The sequence below is a fragment of the Staurois parvus genome, unplaced genomic scaffold (genome assembly GCF_062004578.1).
Source record: "Staurois parvus isolate SC_StPar_1 unplaced genomic scaffold, SC_StPar_1.0 ptg000282l, whole genome shotgun sequence".
NCBI classification, from domain to species: domain Eukaryota; kingdom Metazoa; phylum Chordata; class Amphibia; order Anura; family Ranidae; genus Staurois; species Staurois parvus.
This window is the reverse complement of record NW_028318078.1, coordinates 11236183-11256729: the sequence shown is the minus strand read 5'-3', so window position 1 is coordinate 11256729 and position 20547 is coordinate 11236183. Positions and strand designations below refer to the sequence as shown.

Below are 20547 nucleotides of genomic sequence, written 5' to 3'. Positions count from 1 at the left end.
AAAGGAGTGGGGGGTGGAGTTGCACAGTGTGTGTTTATGAACGCGACATGTGCCCCCATAGCAGGTGGCTTGCTATGGTGGTGCACACAAAAGAAAAGGAGCCTAGACCACCACTTTTCCTTTATAATTTTCAAAACAACTGTAATAGTTTATAGGTTAGATCAAAGGTTTACTGTAATGTACCACTACCCCTTTAAGGGTTGCTTAGTAATTTTTGGCTTTCCTGTCAATCTGGACCTCCTTGAAAACCCAACCTTTGCTGACACCACCGTACTCTTGTGACCCATATAAACCACAACTGTAAAATGGACTCACACAGAAGGTAGTATAAACCAGTATGAAGGTTATATTGGCATTGAATGTGACTTGGTCATAAAGAGCAGAATAATATGGGTATATGTAGCAAAGATAATCACTCTTATCAATTTTAAGTAAAGTTAACAGCATTAGCAGTGAAATACCCATAACTGATAGCAGGCCTGCTTTCAGAAATAATGCAATGCCTCCAACATGAAGAGACTACTGAATCCCCAGTGAGCAAGAACAACTATCAAAACAAGTAAGCTCGCTGTGCGTCCTCAGAACCTGATGGAAATGATTAGATATGAAGTGTAAAGAGCTCTCGTTTATAATTCACCAATGTCTCTTTAAGAATACTATGGGTCTTCTGCATGCTTGTTGGGGCCCACTTGGTATGAAGTTGAACTTAGGTGTAGATGATAGTTCCTCAGGATGATAACACAAAGGATAATGAGGGAAAAGGGAAAGATTTGTTACTTCTTCATTTGATCGTAGTGAATTAATACAAGGTCCTCTTTAAGGCACTAAATAAAGGCAGATTTTAAATAGCGAGGTGTAACAACTGGCATAAGTGTCTATGTAGCAAGAACAACTCTCTCTGGGTGTCAAGAGCCAAAGGCAACAGTAGTAGAAATCCCATACTGCTGGGAAGGGTAAATGGTTGTTTCAGTTGGCACTTCTGTAATCTGGTGTGCAGCTGTGTGTCCTGCGATCAGCTTAGATGATGAAACTGTACCGCAGATGTATCCCAACGATGGCGGCTGCAAGAACTAGGCTGCAAACTGGGGCAACTATATGTAATGTCCACAACAATGTGCAGATAGATAGCTGATGTGATGAAACTGTCAGTGTTCACTTAGTCAGTGGGTGTGTGGGACTTTCTCACTGATCAATGATGTCCAGCAGATCATAGCGATTCATCTTTCTCTGCAGATGGGGGCCCCCACAGACTCTCCAGTCCTGATATGGCATCCCATCTGGTCTTCTGCTAACAGATTGGCTCGCTGCACAGCGTGGCAAGACTGAGGATCTGCAGGCTCTTTTTCGTTCTTCCCCCAGCTCTCCATCTCTGGCTCCATGCCCTGGTTCAGCACTCCAGCCGTCAGCACACTTCCTTTTCTCTTGATCTCTCCCCTCACACTTCCTTCTCATTCTCCCAGGTTTTGATATTTATATGCCCCTGCCCACATGCAAGCTCCTCTGGGAGATGTAGTTTCCCAATGCACTGTTCAATTCAGCATACAAGTTCCACATGGCTATTCTTCAACATGTGGCTGTTTCTCTTCTACAGAACTCTGCCATCTTGTGTTGGCTTCAACATCCTGCCTTAGACATTTATAGCAGGGTGTTACAGTAATATAACACTTTTAGTAGTTATATAATACATTTTTCTGAGGTATACGCACTAGACTTAAAAGAGAGACAACTGAGGAAGAGAGAGAAATGAAGGAATTTGGTTCCAAAAGAGAGACAGTCCCTCCAATGAGGGATACTTGGGAGCTATCCTAGGTGTAAATGGGCCCTAAAGAACTCTGTGTGCATATGTAATTGAATGTGCTAGTAACCATAAAAACTGAAAATCTCTATTGATGAAAACGGCAGTTTTAGTTGAAGATGGTCTTTGTTTTTTTTTTGTTTTGGCCACAAAGCTAAAGATAAATGGTTAAGGATCCACCACTGACTATGCAAGGGATCAAAGGAAACAGAACAGAAATATGTAATGTATAGCTTTATAAGGTTGGAGACAGGCCATAGTAAGTTAGTTTCTGTACTTGTGGATTCCCAGCCCTGTAAAAACGTTCTAAAACAACCTAGCACTAAAGGAAGTCAGCCACCTTGACAGAAAAGCCTTTGAAAAAAAAGCTGCTGTTTTAGATTCACTGTGACTGTCACAAGACTGATACATGGCCCATGGGTGAGAGAGGGTTGCTTCAGTCAGAGGCTTCTCTACTATACTATAATGCTGATTCTTCCTTTACAGTAGCAAAAGAAAAGGTAAGCATTTTCATTTTCAGTATAAATTCTATTTGCAAGACAACCAGGCTGTTAATGCCCTTTGTCATGTTGAATAAGGCATGGAAATTAGGGATGAGCTCCCAGTTCAGTCCAAACACAGGTTCAGACCAAACTTTTCTTGTTTGGGCATTTCTTCAAAATGCCAAATTCTCAGCCTGTTTGGCAGGAGCCAAACATCATATGAAACAGTGGGTGTTTCTCCTACTACTATAAATGACAGCATCCTTCTTCCACTGTCAAGGTCGTTAAGGAAGTGGCTGGTGCCAGCACCAGCCATGTCATTAACCAGTGATGTCATCAAGCCCCATTCATTTACTGACAGGGCCAGTGAATAAATGTTTGGATTTTTGAGGAGACCCCACACATTTTTCTTTGATGTTTCTGTGACTTTTCTATTTAAAATCCATTCACATGGGTAGAACACCAAATTTTATTTTTCTTGTTTCTTTTGTGTGGGGCCCCTTTAAAGCATAGCATATCTGAAGGCTTTGGTATAAATCATTGAGGGAACCCATGCCTTTTTTTTTTATTGTGGGGTCCTCAATTAGCACTATGCCAGAAGTTAGCTAGGATAAGGTCTTGGTTTAGATCAAGGGAATATTATAATTATTATTATACAGTATTTATATAGCGCTAAAAGGTTTGCTCGGCGCTGTACATTATAGTGGGGGACAGAACATGAGACAATACAGTAACAAAACAAAACACGAGGGGGTCAAGGGCCCTGTTCCAGCCATTTGTTTCCAAACAGAACTAAAGTGTCAGTTTTAGCAGTATTTTTTTTTTGTTCACATCCTTTCCCTTTCAACAATATTAAAATTGCTGCTCTCTGCCAAATGGAATTTTTTTAAAACTTTTTTTTGTTTTGATACATGTCCCCCCCAATGCATAACCCAGACCCTGTCATTTGTTTAACATGTTTGGCCTATTAGCATAGAAAATGACCAGAACTAATTTTTACCATTCAGCTCCCATTGGCTTTAACCCCTGAACCTCTGCAGTGTTTGCTCAATCCAGCTGAAACCAACCCCAGGTAATAAGAGGGTACTCCAGTAGCCTCCTCTTTTGTGACTGTATTCCTTTAACTGAAACTCAATACACAGAGATGGGAGGACATGAGGTAGAGCTCCGGCTATTGAGCTCTGTAAACAACTGTGTACATTAAAACTCCTGCTATGCACTTTAAATGCATGGCACTTTATTACTGTGAGGTGTGCTGCAAACTGCTCCTAAGATGCATCCTGCTTTTTTTAAAAAAAAAATTTGCATTGTGATAAAACAGATGTGTGTAATGTAGCCATGCTAAATAAGCTGTAGCTCACGCAGCAGAGGATCAACTCACGACTTCCTTTGGAATTATTCTCACACTGCCCCAACGAGAAATATGTCACTCTCTAGCTACTGAGTTTTGCTGCACAAGTTTTATTTTAGGCTGCCTGTGACTTTCACTAGTGAGAACTGAATTTCTGTGATTTAGCTGCTGCTGAAATGTCAATAACAAAAGAAACAACTTTATGACATGATGCGTAGACCATAGGGACCTTCCCTGGCACTAGATACCTGAGAACAATCAGACAGGACCAGTCATGCCAAGCAGGCTAGCTCTACCTCTTTTCAATATATACAGCAGTATTTCTCAACCTTTTTTCACTCAAGGCACCCTTTAACATTATGCACAATCTTGAGGCACCGCACACAGCAACATCCACAGACGTAGGACACCCAATGTTAGAGGTGTTATGCAGAAGCCCGATGTTCTCTTTATGAACTGATGATGTCATTGGTTGTTAGGACGCTGGCGGCTACAAGGTCGTAATGGTGCACAATGAAAACCTGTGGCTTTCTGTAACTAAAAGGCAAGCTTGATCTACCCGCAAGCTTGCGTGTAGTGTTTTACAATTTTAACCCTTTTGCCAAGTCACCCTGCAGAAACTTTAAGGCACCCCAGGGTGTCTGGGCACCCTGGTTGAAAAAGGCTGATATGGAGCATATAGTATATACAGAGCAGGACTTTAAAGGGTATGGATTTCACAGTCAACTTAAGTCTCTCTAAAATATGTGCCTGATGGAAGAGAAAATATTCCTTTTAACAAAGTATCATAGGTAACTTAAAGTGATTATAAAGGATCTTTTTTTAAAAATAACAAACACCTTAGACCAGGGGCAGACTGACCATTTGGAAATTCGGGAACTGCCCGAGGGCCCGGGGTCAGTAGGGGGCCCCATGAGATGCCCCTGGTACCTTTTTCATAGGCTTTTTTGAGTTTGGGCAAGGACAAAATCTGTTAAATGTTAAAATCTGTTAAAATGTCACATAGAGGATGGCTGGCATTTTCCATGTGGACTTTTCAGCTGCTATTATAATAGAGTGCTTTTTGTATTTGCAATTCTTACGTGACTTTTATTAACAACTCCATAGCAAATTAAGATCCATGGTCTTTCTCATTGGTTTAGCAGCATCTTTTAATAAAATACACATTAGAATAAACTCATTTGGACAAAAACATGTATGAATCAATATTTTAAAATAAATATTAATAGTAGTGTTTGTTTGTTGTATAAGCTACATGTCATTTTATATTGCAGCTGCTGAGTAATGCATAAATAGAAAAAAATATGTATTTTGTAGGTCAGGATAGGCAGTCTGGCAATCCTGATAATTTCCTGAAAAACAGTTGAAGCGGAGCTCCACCCAATAGAGGAATCTCCGCTGTTTGCACCCTCCACTGCTACATTTGGCACTTTTTTGGGGGAGTGGGTACCTGGTTTTGATTTTGAGTTTGGTCCCCCTCCTCTCCCCAACTTCACAGGTTCCAGAAGACTGTGGGACCAATCACAAGGTGCAGCAACGACTTGTGCATGTGCAGTAGGAAACTGGCTTTGAAGCTGCAAGGCTACATTATTTGTACCTGCTGATTTCTCATTTTTTGGGGGGAGCCTGGAGCTCCTCTTTAATTATAAACACTGTAGTGGATTTATCTAAGTGTTCATGGGCTGCTTGGGCCCTGTCATTCTTGCAGTCCATATGCATATTTGGCTACTTTTACAGCAGGTAATTCCATGCTGTCACAATCTCTGCAGATGTAGCAATCACTATACTGCTATGAAGGTTGTCAAATATATGGTCTGGTACTCTTTTTGGAGATGCTATCATTTTAATCTATCTATCTATCTATCTATCTATTCTGTTCTCCAATTTAATTTGCAGATTATGCTAAACTGAATGCTTTTACTTGATAAACATTTCCCTAATTCACTTATCCATGGCAGGTCAGCACTTTCTAAGGTGTATCTTCCCTTTAATGCCATCCCAATGCTCATAGTAAATCCTGTGGCACCACTTGTAGGTCAGTAGGTGTTACTACAACTCAAGATATTGCTAATCAAGCATTTATGTGAACACATCCAATAGTAGATCTGCCTTCTGTGACAGTAGACAGAATGTTTATATCAATGGCAGACATCAAGCTTTTATGATGTTCCTATCTGTATTTGCTAATTCATGCAGCTCACAGGATATTTACCTTGTTAGGCTCCTCTTACCAAAGAGCTGAAATTTAGATATCTTTTGGTCTGGGCACATTAATTTCTGAACAATCACAAACATTTACAACATAGATACTTAAGCTGGTCATACATTATATGCTTTTCTTATTCAATTTCCTTGAGGTTCCATTCACACCAAGTTTTTCTGGAACCTTTCTTGGGCATTGCGTGTCCCACCATTTTTTTTGGCGATTGCAGTGCGTTTGGCGAGCAGAAAAATTGCTGCAAAAATGCCCTGCGTTTTCAGATGTCATTGAAATTAAAGTGTGCATTTTCACACTTTTACAGTGCATTTTCAAATCGCGGGAAGAATCACTGCGATTCCACCCTCTGTTTGAAAAAAACCTAGTGTGAATGGAGCCTTAGATTTACCTTCAGCTATGTAGTGCAAGGGCCTGCCTGCATGCATACAAATTGAAATTGTTTAGGTTTGACCTCATATTATATGGTTTTGGTAAATCTAAAGGATAATTGTATGGTTAATATGTAATGTAATGTATGGCTAGCCTTAGGGGACTATTTAGAAGAAAAACAATGCACAGCTATTCAGCCAACTACATGTACATTTGTTCTGTGTGATTTAACCAGCATTTGCTCATTCATTTTGGGGATTTTTCACAGCTTGTATAAAGCTGTGGCTGTTCTGCGAATGGGGCAAACAAATGTAATTAGGCTATTACCTCTTCTGATCTTGAATGTTCTTAAGCTATTTTCTGTTAGGATCAAATGTTCCTAGGTTATTTTCTTTTCTGATTGAAAGTTCCTAGGTTATACTCTGTTCTAACTGAATGCTCTTAGGATATTTTCTCTTATTGAAAGATTAGAATTGAGTGGTCTTAGGGTATTTTCTTTTCTAATCAAATAGGCTTAGGCTACAGTATGTTTCCTTGGGATCAAAAGGAACATTTTCTCTTAGGAGAGAATGTTCTTAGAATATGCTGCATCTTGTACTGCTTATATTCAACTGAAAAATCCATACAATAACAGGTATAATAGATAACACATTCTAATTACATTTGATTTGAAAACATTGGATCAAACAGAATTCAACAATTGAATGTCATAATCGCCTTGCGAAAGATAATATAAATATCAGAAAACAATGTTTCGCACATGTTAAAAAGGGATAGGATGATGCACATACATAGTACATTTTTATAAATGGACCACTTGGTGTGATAGCCTATGATACATGACAATAAAAAAATAAACCAAACAGTGGACTTGTTCTGACCTTACTAAACTCCTAAGAGCTAAAAATCAATGGATCTTTTTGCTATGCAGACCTTTGTAAAGACTGTAGACACTGATCCATTGGTGTAGACACCTAGTGCCCAACCTGTGATCCATTGGTACTTTTTGTGTGGCCCTTGGGGCCCCTGCAGAAACTAATCTGTATTTTCCTGTTGCCCTGTTAAAGTAGTGATTTCTAGCACCCTCATGCAATATGTCTCCAGTGTATGACTGTCTCCTAAAGCAATTTCTGCAACAACTCCTATAGCATGTTCACAGTCTCTGACAGTCTATTGCAGCACGTCCGCAGTCTTTGACCATGTATTATGTCTATAAACTCTGACCATCTCTTGTATTATGTCTGCCATCTCTGACCATTTCTTGTATTACATGTCTACAGTCTCTGACCATCTTTTGTATTGCAGTATATCCTTAGTCTCTGACTCTCTTATATCATGTCTGCAATCTCTAACCATCTTTTTTTTATATCCACAGTCTCCAACCATCTCTGGTGTCATGTCCACAGTCTTTGACTCTGATAACGAATATTCACTGAGTGTTATGTGCGGCCCTATGGTGATGGCCGCATTTGAGGCCCCACATATCAAGAAAGATGGTAACCACTGGTGTAGACATTGAACCAACTGCAATCTATCTATTGCTTTTCTACTTATCTTGCAAAGGAAGAAATAAAACTCAATGTCTTATTAAAATAGTTTTGGCAGATTTTAATTTTACTACATGGGCATTTGTAAAAGTTAAATCATATTACTTTTTCTGTAATGGTTTTCAATTAGTCATTTTCTCATCTAAAAATGATCTAGTATTTTATATGTAATTCTCTAAGTATAACTCAGCCAAGCTGTCTAAGGACAAATACTCCATGAATGTGTTTATAAATGTCATACAAAATGATTAAGTATGGTAATTGTACTTAATATCTATCTGGCTTTCATTTTAGGGAAATCAAGCCCATATTTATTAGAATGTGAACAATTTACAGAATAAGATCTTTTTAACAATAGATTTATAGCTTTTTTAGCTGATTAAATCTACCACATAACTGTCTATTTTTAATCTATGCTGATCAATTAATTGACAGATCTATTGTTACTGTCCTTTCCTTACTAAACACAGTGATTACAATGACCGATTAAGAGAGTAAGGGCAGTGTATGCTATGGATGCCATGTTGCAACTTCTCAGTAAGTACTGATTATCTGATTATACGTTGTAATGAAGGGGTCAGCAGCTTGTGTCCCCAGTTCTCCCTCTTTTGAACAATGAACCAGCAAACACAAATGCTCCTGCGCTTGGGGATGGACTCAATGCAGGCTACAACCACATTAAGAATATCTTGGAACATGCACACCTTGCTGCCCTCAAATGGACCGGGGAATCCAAATATACTGAATGAGGAAAGAACAAAGAGAGTGCGCACAGGCCTAGTGCATTACCATAAAAAATGTTTAATAAGAAATAAAATAGGTGTTGTACTCACAAACGAGAATAAAGTCAAGGCACATCATAAAAGAACAGCTGGGTCAACACCGCGCTGAGTCACAGTCCGCAATGGGGAGTGTAGACATCCAATAGGCTGACGCGTTTCGAGGACTTGAAGAGGCAAGTCCTCGAAACGCGTCAGATATTGGATGTCTACACTCCCCATTGCGGACTGTGACTCAGTGCGGTGTTGACCTAGCTGTTCTTTTATGATGTGCCTTGACTTTATTCTGGTTTGTGAGTACAACACCTATTTTATTTCTTATTAAACATTTTTTATGGCAATGCACTAGGCCTGTGCGCCCTCTCTTTGTTCTTTCCTCCCTCTTTTGAAGGTTCATCTATACCCTTATGTCCTGCTGTCTGCATATGTCACAGCTTTGGAGGTTGGTTATTATGTATCTTTCAAAGTCCTGCTGAGTTTATTTTTGAAAATGGTTTGTAATTCTAATCCCTGGGATGGCAGTCCCATGGTTTTGCCTAAGGGGTAGATAGACAAGATTTTTCTTTATTTCTGCTTCATGAAACTGCACGCTTATCCTCCCATGCATATATTAATTAATCTGTTGATTCAAGTAGATATTTATTCCAGGTTATGTCTTCTTATTTTATGAATTTACAGACCCTCAGGCAATCATGATATATATATTTTATAAGGGGTTTAATAACTGGTTGTCCCTATAACTATCTTGAAGTCATAAGCTCAAAGAACATTTATTTAGCTTCTTTAATCTTTCAAAGCCTGCATAGCAAATTATATACATGTTTATGTGTGGCTTTATGTGTTTTTAGGCTAGTGTATTACTATTATTACTGAGGACACTTGCTTGCGAAAAATAGGCACTCTTATGTTTTAATCCAATACTCCAATTGCTCCTATCAAAAATTGGCCTATGTGAGCACTTTTCAATTGCTTTCAAGCAATGCTCTCGAGGTTTAAATAATTTTAAAAAAAAAGCAAATGATCAGACATGATGGAAAATGTTTAGTTTCCTATGAGGTAGCATGTGCAATACTTAATTACACAGTAAAAAAAAAAACAAAAAAACAAAGAACTGTAGAGCCACACACACCTCTGAATATCAACATTTATTGCTACAGACACAGAGATATGCCAAATGTACCTTATCTCTGATATATTGTACCCTGCTGGGTCTTAAACTTGGATTAAGCTGCAGAAGGGAGCAAATGGATGGAGTGTCTCTACTACTTGCAAAAATAAAGTTATGCAAGCGAAAGGAAAAAGGCCCAAGGTTTGACTGCTGCCTATGGTTAGAGTGTGTCATGAAGCTTAGAATGGTAAATAGGATTGCAAAGTTTTTTTGAAAATCATCCTATTTTAGATCCTAACTCTGTCCACAGTTTGGGTCAAACCTAACCAAATGCAAACATGCGTGCTTCATATTGGAAGAAATGGCTTTCAAATATGATCAAAAATACAATTACAAATTTGTAACATTTGATGTAAAACTGATATGTATGGTTGCCCCAATTGATTGAGTGCTTAGTGTGCTTCTAATGTTTCTGAACTGCTGGGCATGGTAAGACTGATGAGAGTAATTCAATTCTATCTGTACACAAAGCAGACAATCAGGCAGTATGTACGAGGCTAGCAGACTTATCTAATAAGGCAGTCCACAGAGCAATGATTATGTGAATTTCAAAGGCACATGTCACTTTCATCAGTTTGGGGTCGCCTGGAGAATGAAAGATGATGGATAATTGTTTTCTGTGGAGTACTGCTTTTTACTTGTTTCTCCTTTGCCTATTAAAAAGAGCACTGCTGTAATCACTAGATGTAATAGAGTATTGACACTTTTACTATCTACCTTGCACTGGCATAGAAGTTCATATGCAACCCAGACCCTTAAAGTGGTTGTAACCCCTTACTATACCCACTGAAGTGAGAGATGAAACAAATCTTCCTGCAAACGTTTTCTCTATTTATCTACAGCCCAATCTTCTCTACATCTGTTTAAAGTCCAGAATTTACACAGCTTCTCTGACCTTCCAGAGGCAGAGGGCAAGGACTTGATGTCACACACTGCACAGCTCATAGAGGAAAGCTGAGTGTAATCTGAGACCTGAGTGAAGGGAAAGAACACACCTCCTCTACATAGTATTATAGGAAAATATGCACAGCTGTCTATCACAGGCTGTGTGCTGGAGCGCCCTTCCTTGTCCTGCTCAATCCCTTGGATTCAGCACCAGCTGTCACAAATGACAGATGTTATGAATGCAGATAACAGATGAACCACACTACAGACAGAAATGACACTCAGAGCTTTGGATTGAGGCCAGTACACACTATTAAAGGATATACTTTCTATGTTTTTCAAGTCAGAGGTTTACAACCACTGTTAACCTTAACACTGTGTCTATGCCTACCCCTTCACTAGATGGTGCTGATTGGAAACACGGCTTACATAGACCAAACAAAATTGAAGGAACAGTTCTGCTGTATCATAATTTTTTCCGCTATGACTTTAGAAGAAACAGAGTGTCACATTTTTCCACATTCTTCTACATTGCTATTTTCTGGAAATTTCAATAAGCTTTTAATCACAAAAACAATAAAGAAAGTTAAACCTACTAATAACAGTTTAGATTGCTTCATACTTTTAAAAGAAACAATTGGTGATAGGTTGCCTTGATTCATATACTCATGGTTGGAAGTGGTTGAAATGGAGTTACAATGAGATATATTAGTGACATATTATGCAGGAGTCTGACCATATAACAGCAGCATATACATAATAAAGCAGCCTTCAAATGATCTTACCTTCCATATCAGCCATTTGATATCCAATCAGACATCTTTTGTGCTCAAAAACTGATGGCAATCAGTAGGCTTATTAATAACAAAGAAGGTTTAAGACACTCTCTGTACAAATTGTCCACTTATATGGACAATCTACTGCATGTTTTGAATATAGTAGAAATGGATTTTTATTGCTTGGTTATGTTTCTGTTGGTGAGAATTATCCTTCTTTTTTATCCTGGCAACATGCCAGGAAAAGATAGGAAACACTCTTTAAGGTCAACTATTATAAAGACAGGAAGTGAAGAGTAATCTTTCCAATGGGAACACAAAAGCTAAGGTTCAAACAATTCCACATTATAATCAGACTAAAATGTTTGCCTATAATTCTACATATAGCTGAAATTGCATTAGGGTTAGGCGACCAGTTTAAGGTGGAACTAAACCCTTCTATTCTTTTCAGTCAAGAAAGCTGCCATCTTAGCCTCTGTTTGATCTGCAGCTGCCATTGTGCAGCACATGTGATCAGTTATGACACCAGCAATTGACAGTTTGGTTAAGAACACAAACAAACGTGAGTTAGCATGCCTGGCATTCCGAGAATTTAACTTTTTTTTGCATTTATTTGTTGAGTGCATACTAACAAATACTGTAATGGCCTTTGGGTATTCACTCTGGTAATTAAACAATATTTTAGTACCCATACTCACCAATCTCTTTGGCCAATGCCAGACCCTGGGGGTAAGAAATTGGTGCCAACTTCTTCTCTTTAAGCTTCTCAATGGTTTCCTTGTCATCACGCAAGTCCAACTTGGTGCCCACAAGAATTATAGGGGTGCTGGGACAATGGTGCCTCACCTCTGGGAACCACTAACAAACAAAATATGAATACAAATTATATAAGTTTACTGAAAAATCCTCACAGAAATCCTTTTACTAAAATTTTATTATCATTCAATGGTGCCTCACCTCTGGGAACCACTAACAAACAAAATATGAATACAAATTATATAAGTTTACTGAAAAATCCTCACAGAAATCCTTTTACTAAAATTTTATTATCATTCAGTTATACAGACAGAGCCATAGGTAAGAATGTTACGAAACAGGTTAGGTAAGTACAAAGTGAAAAAAATGCACAGGTGAACAAGGTTTAAGACCATACGGTCTTTAAATAGCCTTTTGAGAAAAAGTGGAATCAATTAGTGATCTGTTGAGGCTAGCCGGGAAAGATCGCAACTACGCTAAAGACAGTGTAGTACAACTTCAATGTAATCCACTGCAGTCAAATTCCAAAATTCTCAACTCATCAATTAGGATTTATTTACACTAGTGCCCATCATTACCACCCCTCTGAAAAGTGATCTGTGGTGGATAGCTTTTAAGGGGCATTTCACAGGAGATTTAGAGGTGATATGACCTTTGAAAGACTACAGCAGTGCACCTCCACTGCATGTATTACTAGAACAGGTTGCATTTTCTAGTGAACTGCCTGCTGTATGCATTCTGTGGTCTAATTTGTGCCATGCCACTCCACACCACAACTGTGGCAATATAAACTAACATAGCCAGTGGCTATGTTACCTTGTAGCTGTACAGTCAAGGGGCAATAAACCATGGCTCAACTGTATATTTTTATCACCCCTCAGCCACCTTTGTCAAGAAGACTTAAACTTGTGCCGTGTAACTTTCTCTGCTTGGTGTATTGCCTACCAAGGGAGATTCAAATCTGACTAGTAGCTACGAAAACATCTTAACACTCGTAACACTCTTACACTGCAGTGGTTGTGTTGGGGACTATTTCTCTTGCATTATCTCAAAAAAGTATCTCTTATTTAGAAGCATTGGGGTAGACTGAAGCACTACATCAATGGCTGAAGGAAAAATAACTTAAAATGTATGCATATAGCACTCCATTGTTAGTGCCAGTGTAAGGAATAGTGCCTTGCAGCAGTGAAAGGAACAGTGCCCCAAGGGCTGGGTAAAGGTAAGCAAAGGGCCACATCTGGCCCACAGGCCGCAGTTTGGAGACCTCTGTTCTATGCATCTCCACCTCCATCTAAAAGGTGTCTGATCTAGAGTCATTATTGTAAAAGAATGCACCAAACAGGTATTTTAATTGAAGGCTGGTTCATTAATTCCTGGATGTCCATTCTTACCTTTGCTCGAACATTTTCATAGGATGCTGGGCTCACCAAGGAAAAGCAAATCAGGAAAACATCCTGAAAGGGAAAAAAACATTTGCTGTAATTCTGCAATAATCATTTTGTCCAAAGTAAAGATGGAAAAGACAGCTTCAGAAATCAGGACATCTTAATACAGGTTATGACAAATTGGAACCTTTCATGTGGGTCCACTGAAGCTGCTTATAGACTTGGGAGTGCTCTGCACATGTATACACAATGTGAACAACTGCAGGCATCAGTATTAGTGCACCCTTAAACGCAAACATTTGGCTCGGCAAAATTAAGATGGTCTTTCAGCCGGGATATACGTTGCACAACAATATAATAGCCTTGAGATATGGTGGTTGCATCTGTCAAAGTTGGTAATTCATAAATCAGTTATAGAGAAAAACAACTGAGAGAGAAAAAAATATGCTGCCACATTCCTACTGTTCCTACACATTTCTTTCTAGTAGCTTGTTTTAACCTCACACGTAAAGAAAAAAAAAACTGGGTATCATCTTGCCATATCTGATCATTTGGAGCAGATTCAGTATCCTGTATAAAATTATCTTAGAGTTAGATTTGCGTTTATTTATTAGCAAAAGTGTGCCCATCAGTGAATGTGCTGAATATGGAACAGCATGTCACTTCAGGGGGGTCAGCTGCGGTGGTGATAGCCGTGGAGCAGGTGTGAAGTGAGGGCATGGTGGTGGAGAGTTGGGGGGCACAGACATAGTGGTGATAGGGGGGCTGGGGGGTACTGCCGCAGTAGTGGTGAGAGAGGTAGTTGCAGGCGCAGTGGTGATGGTGCCTCTGAGAGGAGCAAAAAAATTAAACTGTAAAGTTGATTTCTTGATTTTAAGATTGATGTAGAAGGTCTTTTTCTAAATGGGGTCCTAGAAAAAGTGATTTAATAATGTGCACATAGGTACTACATTATTTTGTGGATTTTCTTCTGTAAGTAAAGGTCACTATAATGTTGAGGTTTAGCTAGTATAATGGATGTTGGGGGGTCCCATTCAAAATGGGGCCTGCAACAAGTGATTCAGTACAATACATACTTTGCACATGCAGCTAGCAGTGATCAAGAAAGTTTAGCACCTGTATATGATTCAACCTTTGTGAACAGTGGACCTCCTTGGACGATCACCAGCATGGACTCTTCACATAAAATATAAGAAATGTCCCTTGTTTATTTTTTAATAGACATGTGTAGCACTACCCCCCAGGGAATGCTGATGAGTCCCTATAGTCCTGCACAACCAGTCAATTAGCATTTGTCACACAAGCTTTCATCTGTAGACAGAAATCAGGCCTTGAGCATTGGTTTTGTGATTTAATTGCAGGGATTAAACTTGGATGGGGTAAAGGGTATATAGAATGCCCAAGGGAACTGAAATCCGAGGACAACTTCCTTAATTATTCACAGCTTATCTTCTCTGACACAGTCTCTGTTGGAGTGCTAACAGGCAGTTCTAGCTGTTCTACCCCAGACCCTAGATGAACTCTTCTTCACCTAGCTACCTGGAGACTTTTTTCCTGAGCAGGGGATCTGGCTCCTGTTCCTTTAAATGGGTAACAGTCACTAGCAGGGGGTTAATCTGGTTTCCAATCAGAGTGCTCTTTCCCTTATCCGCCCAGGGGATGCAGGTGTACTCACTCAAATCCTCTCCTGTACCGCTTGCGGAATGGCTACTGCTACCAAGCCTATCAGTTGGGCTGCTCCTTCCCTGCTATACAGGTGGTCCTCTCTCAGGGAACCAGTGAGTCCTGAGTTTCCTCCTTTACAGCTCCAGGTTCGACGACAGGCCCCATCCCACTAGGCCTCCTGGCAGCCTTCCTCCTCCAACCTCACATCTTCCTGTTTCTCACTCTTCTCCTACCACCACACTCCTGCTACTGAGCAAGCTCTTATACTTTTTAAGAGAGTCCAGCCCCTTGCCAAGCCCCCTGCTGGGGATTGGCTGAGGTCCCTCAAAAGTACAGTCAACCACTCCTCAGATCCACCCACTGCATAAAAGGCCCTCCTCCAAAGCCTCAGAGCAGGGGGAAATTCCAGAAGGGCTAGCCTGCAGAGTCTCTCTGTCCTGACCAGAATTTGACCCTTCTGGCTAGCTCATCTGAACAGCAGCCTGCGATGGTGGGCACTCAGCAGGGAAGAGAAGCCAGGAGCACTGGCAGGGTACCCGAGAAAAGGAAGATCAGGACTGCTCTGTGCAAAACCATTGCACAGAGCAGGCAAGTATGACATGTTTTTTAATTAAAAAAAAGGAAGTGCTGACAAACTGGTACGCTACCCCTGCAAATCTGAAATTGTGGTACACACTGTCTTCCAATCTCTACTAGTGATGTGAGCAGGCTCTTGAAAACATGCTGCACATTTGGAGGGAGCATTCATTGATAGCTCCCTTTTGGCACAAAATATGTGAGCTAATTGTCCATTTTACTGAAACAAAAAATACCACTTACTCCGGCCTGTTGTCTACTGCACATATCCAATTGTTCCATGACAAGGTATAAACAGTCTCTGACTAGACACTTTTTAAATGCTGCCAAAAATGAGAGCTAGACACTGGAAGCCTACCCGAACTCCGACAATTACTGAATGGCTACATTTGGTAGAAGACATTTATGACATGGAAAAAACTATTGCCAAAGAATCTACTGAAAAATTGCACAAAATGTGGACCCCCGTGGCTTATTTTTTAGATATTTGAACACAGCTGAGCACATTATACAAAGTTGACAACAGGTTGATGCCCCATCGATTTTCTATTGTTACTTTTTATAACATAAGAGTATATCCATAGATTGATTTGCCTCTTGTGTACCATGTGATTCAGGTTGATCTGTACCCTGACTTACTACATATCATAATCTAGAAGCCCACCTTAAAACTGAACCACCAATTTATATGATATGCTTTCCTTTGCCTCTGCCTCTTTCTACATTTTATTCCATCTTTACTAATTTATTATCCATTTTATTTGTCTTGTTTACAAAAAATTAATGAATTAATGTGATCCACTATGTCAGAAACTGTCTTTCGGAGATCTATGTGGCTTGCCGGTTTTAAGTCTGACCACTTGATGTCAAAACTTGGTTTAAATACTGGTAACTGCAAACAAGTTGACACTAGGAACCAGAACTGATGTGATTGATCTCAATTATCATATATTATTTGTAGATCTTATGCAGAGATTTGTCGGATGCTGTATTTTTGGATATTATTATTATTATTATTATTATACAGTATTTATATAGCGCCAAAGGGTATGCTCAGCGCTGTACAGGATATGTTTGAACATGTGTTCCTGAATCTCAGAATGCTGTACTTACCAATTTCTCAATAAAAATGTTTTTGATTAAAAAAAAAAAAGAAATGTTTAGAATCACTTTAATTATCACAAACACAGCTCCCTTGCACCCTCATAAACAAAGAGAACTAAGTAGGATTTTTCAGTGTTTCCAGAAAAGAGCATCTAAAAAGCTAAGCTGTGATTTTTTTTGTTTGTTTTTTTAAGTTATGCTATGTGAATGGGAATTCGTAACAAATATAAAGAAGGTGTAATCCCAATTAGGCTGCAAAAGTAGAAATATGCTTTAAATAAATGCTGTAGGCAGCTATGACAAATGAGGGAGAAAAAAGAAGACTGCTTTAGCACCAATCTGTGTTACGCAGAAGTGTGCAGTGATGTGCCACAAAGGGCAGCTTTGCCTGTTTAGGCAAAAAGTTTAAAACCAGGGCAACCTTTTTGGAAGAACAGACAGCCTTTTCCCATTAGTTGTTCTTGTTCATCTTTGCTACAGGACGGTGGTTTCAGGCGCCATCAAGAAATGCAGCAGAGGTGCTTTATCACTCTATCACTCTTTATCTCGGAGTGTGGGACGTTGTGCTCCCTCTAGGGTGGTAGTTTGATAGATCTCCATAAAATTATTTTCTTCAGTCAGGGAGGGGTAAAACGTTACACTTGAAGCTGCCTCAGATTTCCTCCTCCTCACTGCACTGCAAACCCTCCTCCCTCCTCTTCACTGGTAGCACCACAACCATACTCCTCCTTACCAGCAGTACCTACTCTTGCAAATCCTAGTCCTCCTGTGCTTCCTGCTGCCTCTGCCACTCATTAATGGAGGGAATAGGCAAGGGATCTTGGTCCTGAAGCAGCAGGAAGCTTTCTCTTTTCTAATACTGCTGTGCCTTGAGTGCCTAGTCTATTACACCATGCAATGTGTTCTCCAGCAAAGACATCAGTGTCACCAATCCCCACCTCATCGAGGCTAACCATTTTGGTTGCCTTTTCAAATGGTGACACAATGTTACACAAATCCTGAATAATGAGCCACATGTGTGGTGAAGGACCAATGCTGCTGATAGAGCTGATGCAGTATGACCAGCATAAAGGTATGCCACATGAGTGTATTGTATATCAGGCGGTTGCAAGACAGCTTATGGTGATATGGTGCATTTTCGGCAGAAGAACATTTGATGTCTATGACTTTCTAATGTGGCTGCACACACAATCTGTCCTGGCACAAGCTGGCTAGATTGCGTGTTAGAGCTAGCCACCTCTCAGCTTGCCCATATCTAAAGAGCCTCCAGAGTCTATGACCCAGTGTTGCACCTGTCCCCCAGGAATAGACAGCATAGAAGCTTTTTGCCTAAGATCTTGTATAGACTTTGGGGTGCTCAAGAACCTTGTCCAGATGATGGGAACAGGCCTTTTGCTGCCTATTTCTCTTATTAAAGTGCTTCTCGCACACAATCATGTAATTGAAATGATTGAATGGAAAGGTCCCATAAAAAGGAAGACCCGCGACCCACTGAACCCACTGTTTGACATTTCTGAAATTAACAATGAGTTCAACAAGAGGCCTGCATATTGAACCCAAGCGCATTCGCTCATCACTGAGTGACGGTTTCATTACCACCACTTAAGTACAGCTACCAGCCCTCTGACTTGTTTCACATTATAAGAAAGCCAACATTATTGCCTTGACCAAATATTTGATCAATGGTGTCACCATGTTCCCTAGTGCTGTGTTGACAATCCAGCAATGCCCAAGATCTTTCTGACAGCAACAGGAGAAAATCAGTGGGTCAACAGGTTATCAGAGCATCACTCATGGTGATTTACAATGGATTTACATTCCTGGGCAACATGATTGATGATGGGTTTACATTGTGAGGCTTTTATCTCTACAGTGTTTTTAATGTGTGTTTATTTGCTATTGTTTGTGAATGTGAAACATGAGGTACTATGTACATGCTGTTGGTCAAATAAAGTTCAATCAAGGAAGTGATATTGTTGTACGACCCTTTATTTTAATACATGGTGTGTACATGGAGGGGGAACAGAATTCGGAGACCAGCATCAGCATGCCTTTAGCAAAGGGACATCTGTCTGAAGCTTGGGCTCATTTCAGATATGTCAAGCTTTGTACAGTATATGTATATTTTTCTATGCATTTAGCTGTTTGCCTGGAGTTCACAGTAACTGCAGAAAGAGCTCCACCCAATAGATAATCCTTGTATCTCTATACATTTAATACAAAAGCAAAAATATGGCAGAGTAGGTTTGAAGAAATGTGAAAATCACAATAAAAATACATTTAAGATAGCATTGCTACTTTTCCTTTAATAGTTGCTGAACATGGAGCAGCATGTTAATGAATTTTATACTATTTCAAACCTCTTTGTAAAACCACTGATTACGAACAGTAAAAGGTTCTATAATCTATTCATACAGAATAAGATACATGAGCCTTATTCAAAAAAGTGCTTAATTTAGCATATGCAGCAAAACCGAGTCATTGAACCATGTTCTAAACTAGCCTCTTTGCTCTTACTTTATTATCTGCACCTCCTTTTATTATCTTGGCTCCAAACAGAATCTCATTTTACTGATTAAGGCATGTAACCAAGTACATGTGATAGTGACAATAGTTATGTGTAAGGGAGTTTCTTAACAACAGGCTGGCTAGCCATTATAAAGAATAATAAATTGCTCCTACACGAATTACAATCTCTCATTGTGCAAATCAATGCAAAGGGTTTAAACCAGGCACAGCGGGCACATAAGCAGTGGGGTGAATTATCAACTAGGAAAAGAGACAATTACTGAATGCAGAAAGCGACAACTCAAATTATTAATGACTACCTGCACAATCTAATTAAAAATATGCATTTTTTTCTGAACTCGACGACTGAAAAGCTCAATTAAATTTAGCTGTTCACATCATTAAAATGAAACCTTCAGGATATTTCCCAGCTGAAAGATACAACAGTGGGAAACCCTCTTAGCAATATCTGGTTACATTTAGCATCTAGATAAAAGTTTATTCCCAGCATTGTAGTATTTTTTAGATGATACAAAATATACTGTTATCTATTAAAAATGTATCAACATATGCATTGTGTTGCTTGTGTTGCTTTTCCTGCTATATGCAGGAATGTTCTAAGAGACTTTTTAAAAACTAGAATTTATTGTTATTAGTTTCCCGATGGTAACCTGTTTTGCAATAAGTGGACATTTGGCATAGCCCTACTTCCCAGCAGTTCTAAATCTGATTCCCAGAATAGGTGGGATTCTTAACCACTTGAGCTCCTGAGGATTTACCCCCCTTAATGACCAGGCCTCTTTTTGCTACTCGGCGCTGCACTACTTCAACTGATAATTGCGCAGTCATGCAATGCTGCACCTAAATGAAATTTATGTCCTTTTTTCACACAAATAGAGCTTTCTTTCGGTGGTATTTGATCACCTGTGTGCTTTTTATTTTTCACGCTATAAACAAAAAAAGACCAAATATTTTTTACTTTCAGCTATAAAAAATATATAGTAAACTCAAAGTTAGTTATAAATTTAGGCCAAAATGTATTCTGCTACATGATTTTGGTAAAAAAAATCCCAATAAGTGTATATTGATTGCTTTGTGTGAAAGTTATAGTGTCTACAAACTATGGTATAGATACTGCAATTTACGACATTTTTACTGGAAAATTGCGCGGTCATGCAATATG

The 20547-nt window shown here is 39.4% G+C and overlaps 1 protein-coding gene across 1 annotated transcript in view; it reads right to left on the bottom strand.

The window, feature by feature from the left end:
• RAC2 (Rac family small GTPase 2) overlaps nucleotides 1-20547 on the bottom strand; it is a 125499-nt gene that overhangs the window by 37461 nt on the left and 67491 nt on the right. Inside the window, exons 4-5 of the mRNA XM_089681938.1 lie at nucleotides 13518-13580; nucleotides 12069-12228 (exon numbers count right to left, since the gene is read on the bottom strand). Of these exons, the coding sequence (XP_089538064.1) occupies nucleotides 12069-12228; nucleotides 13518-13580 (223 nt within the window). The remainder of the gene's footprint in view (nucleotides 1-12068; nucleotides 12229-13517; nucleotides 13581-20547) is intronic.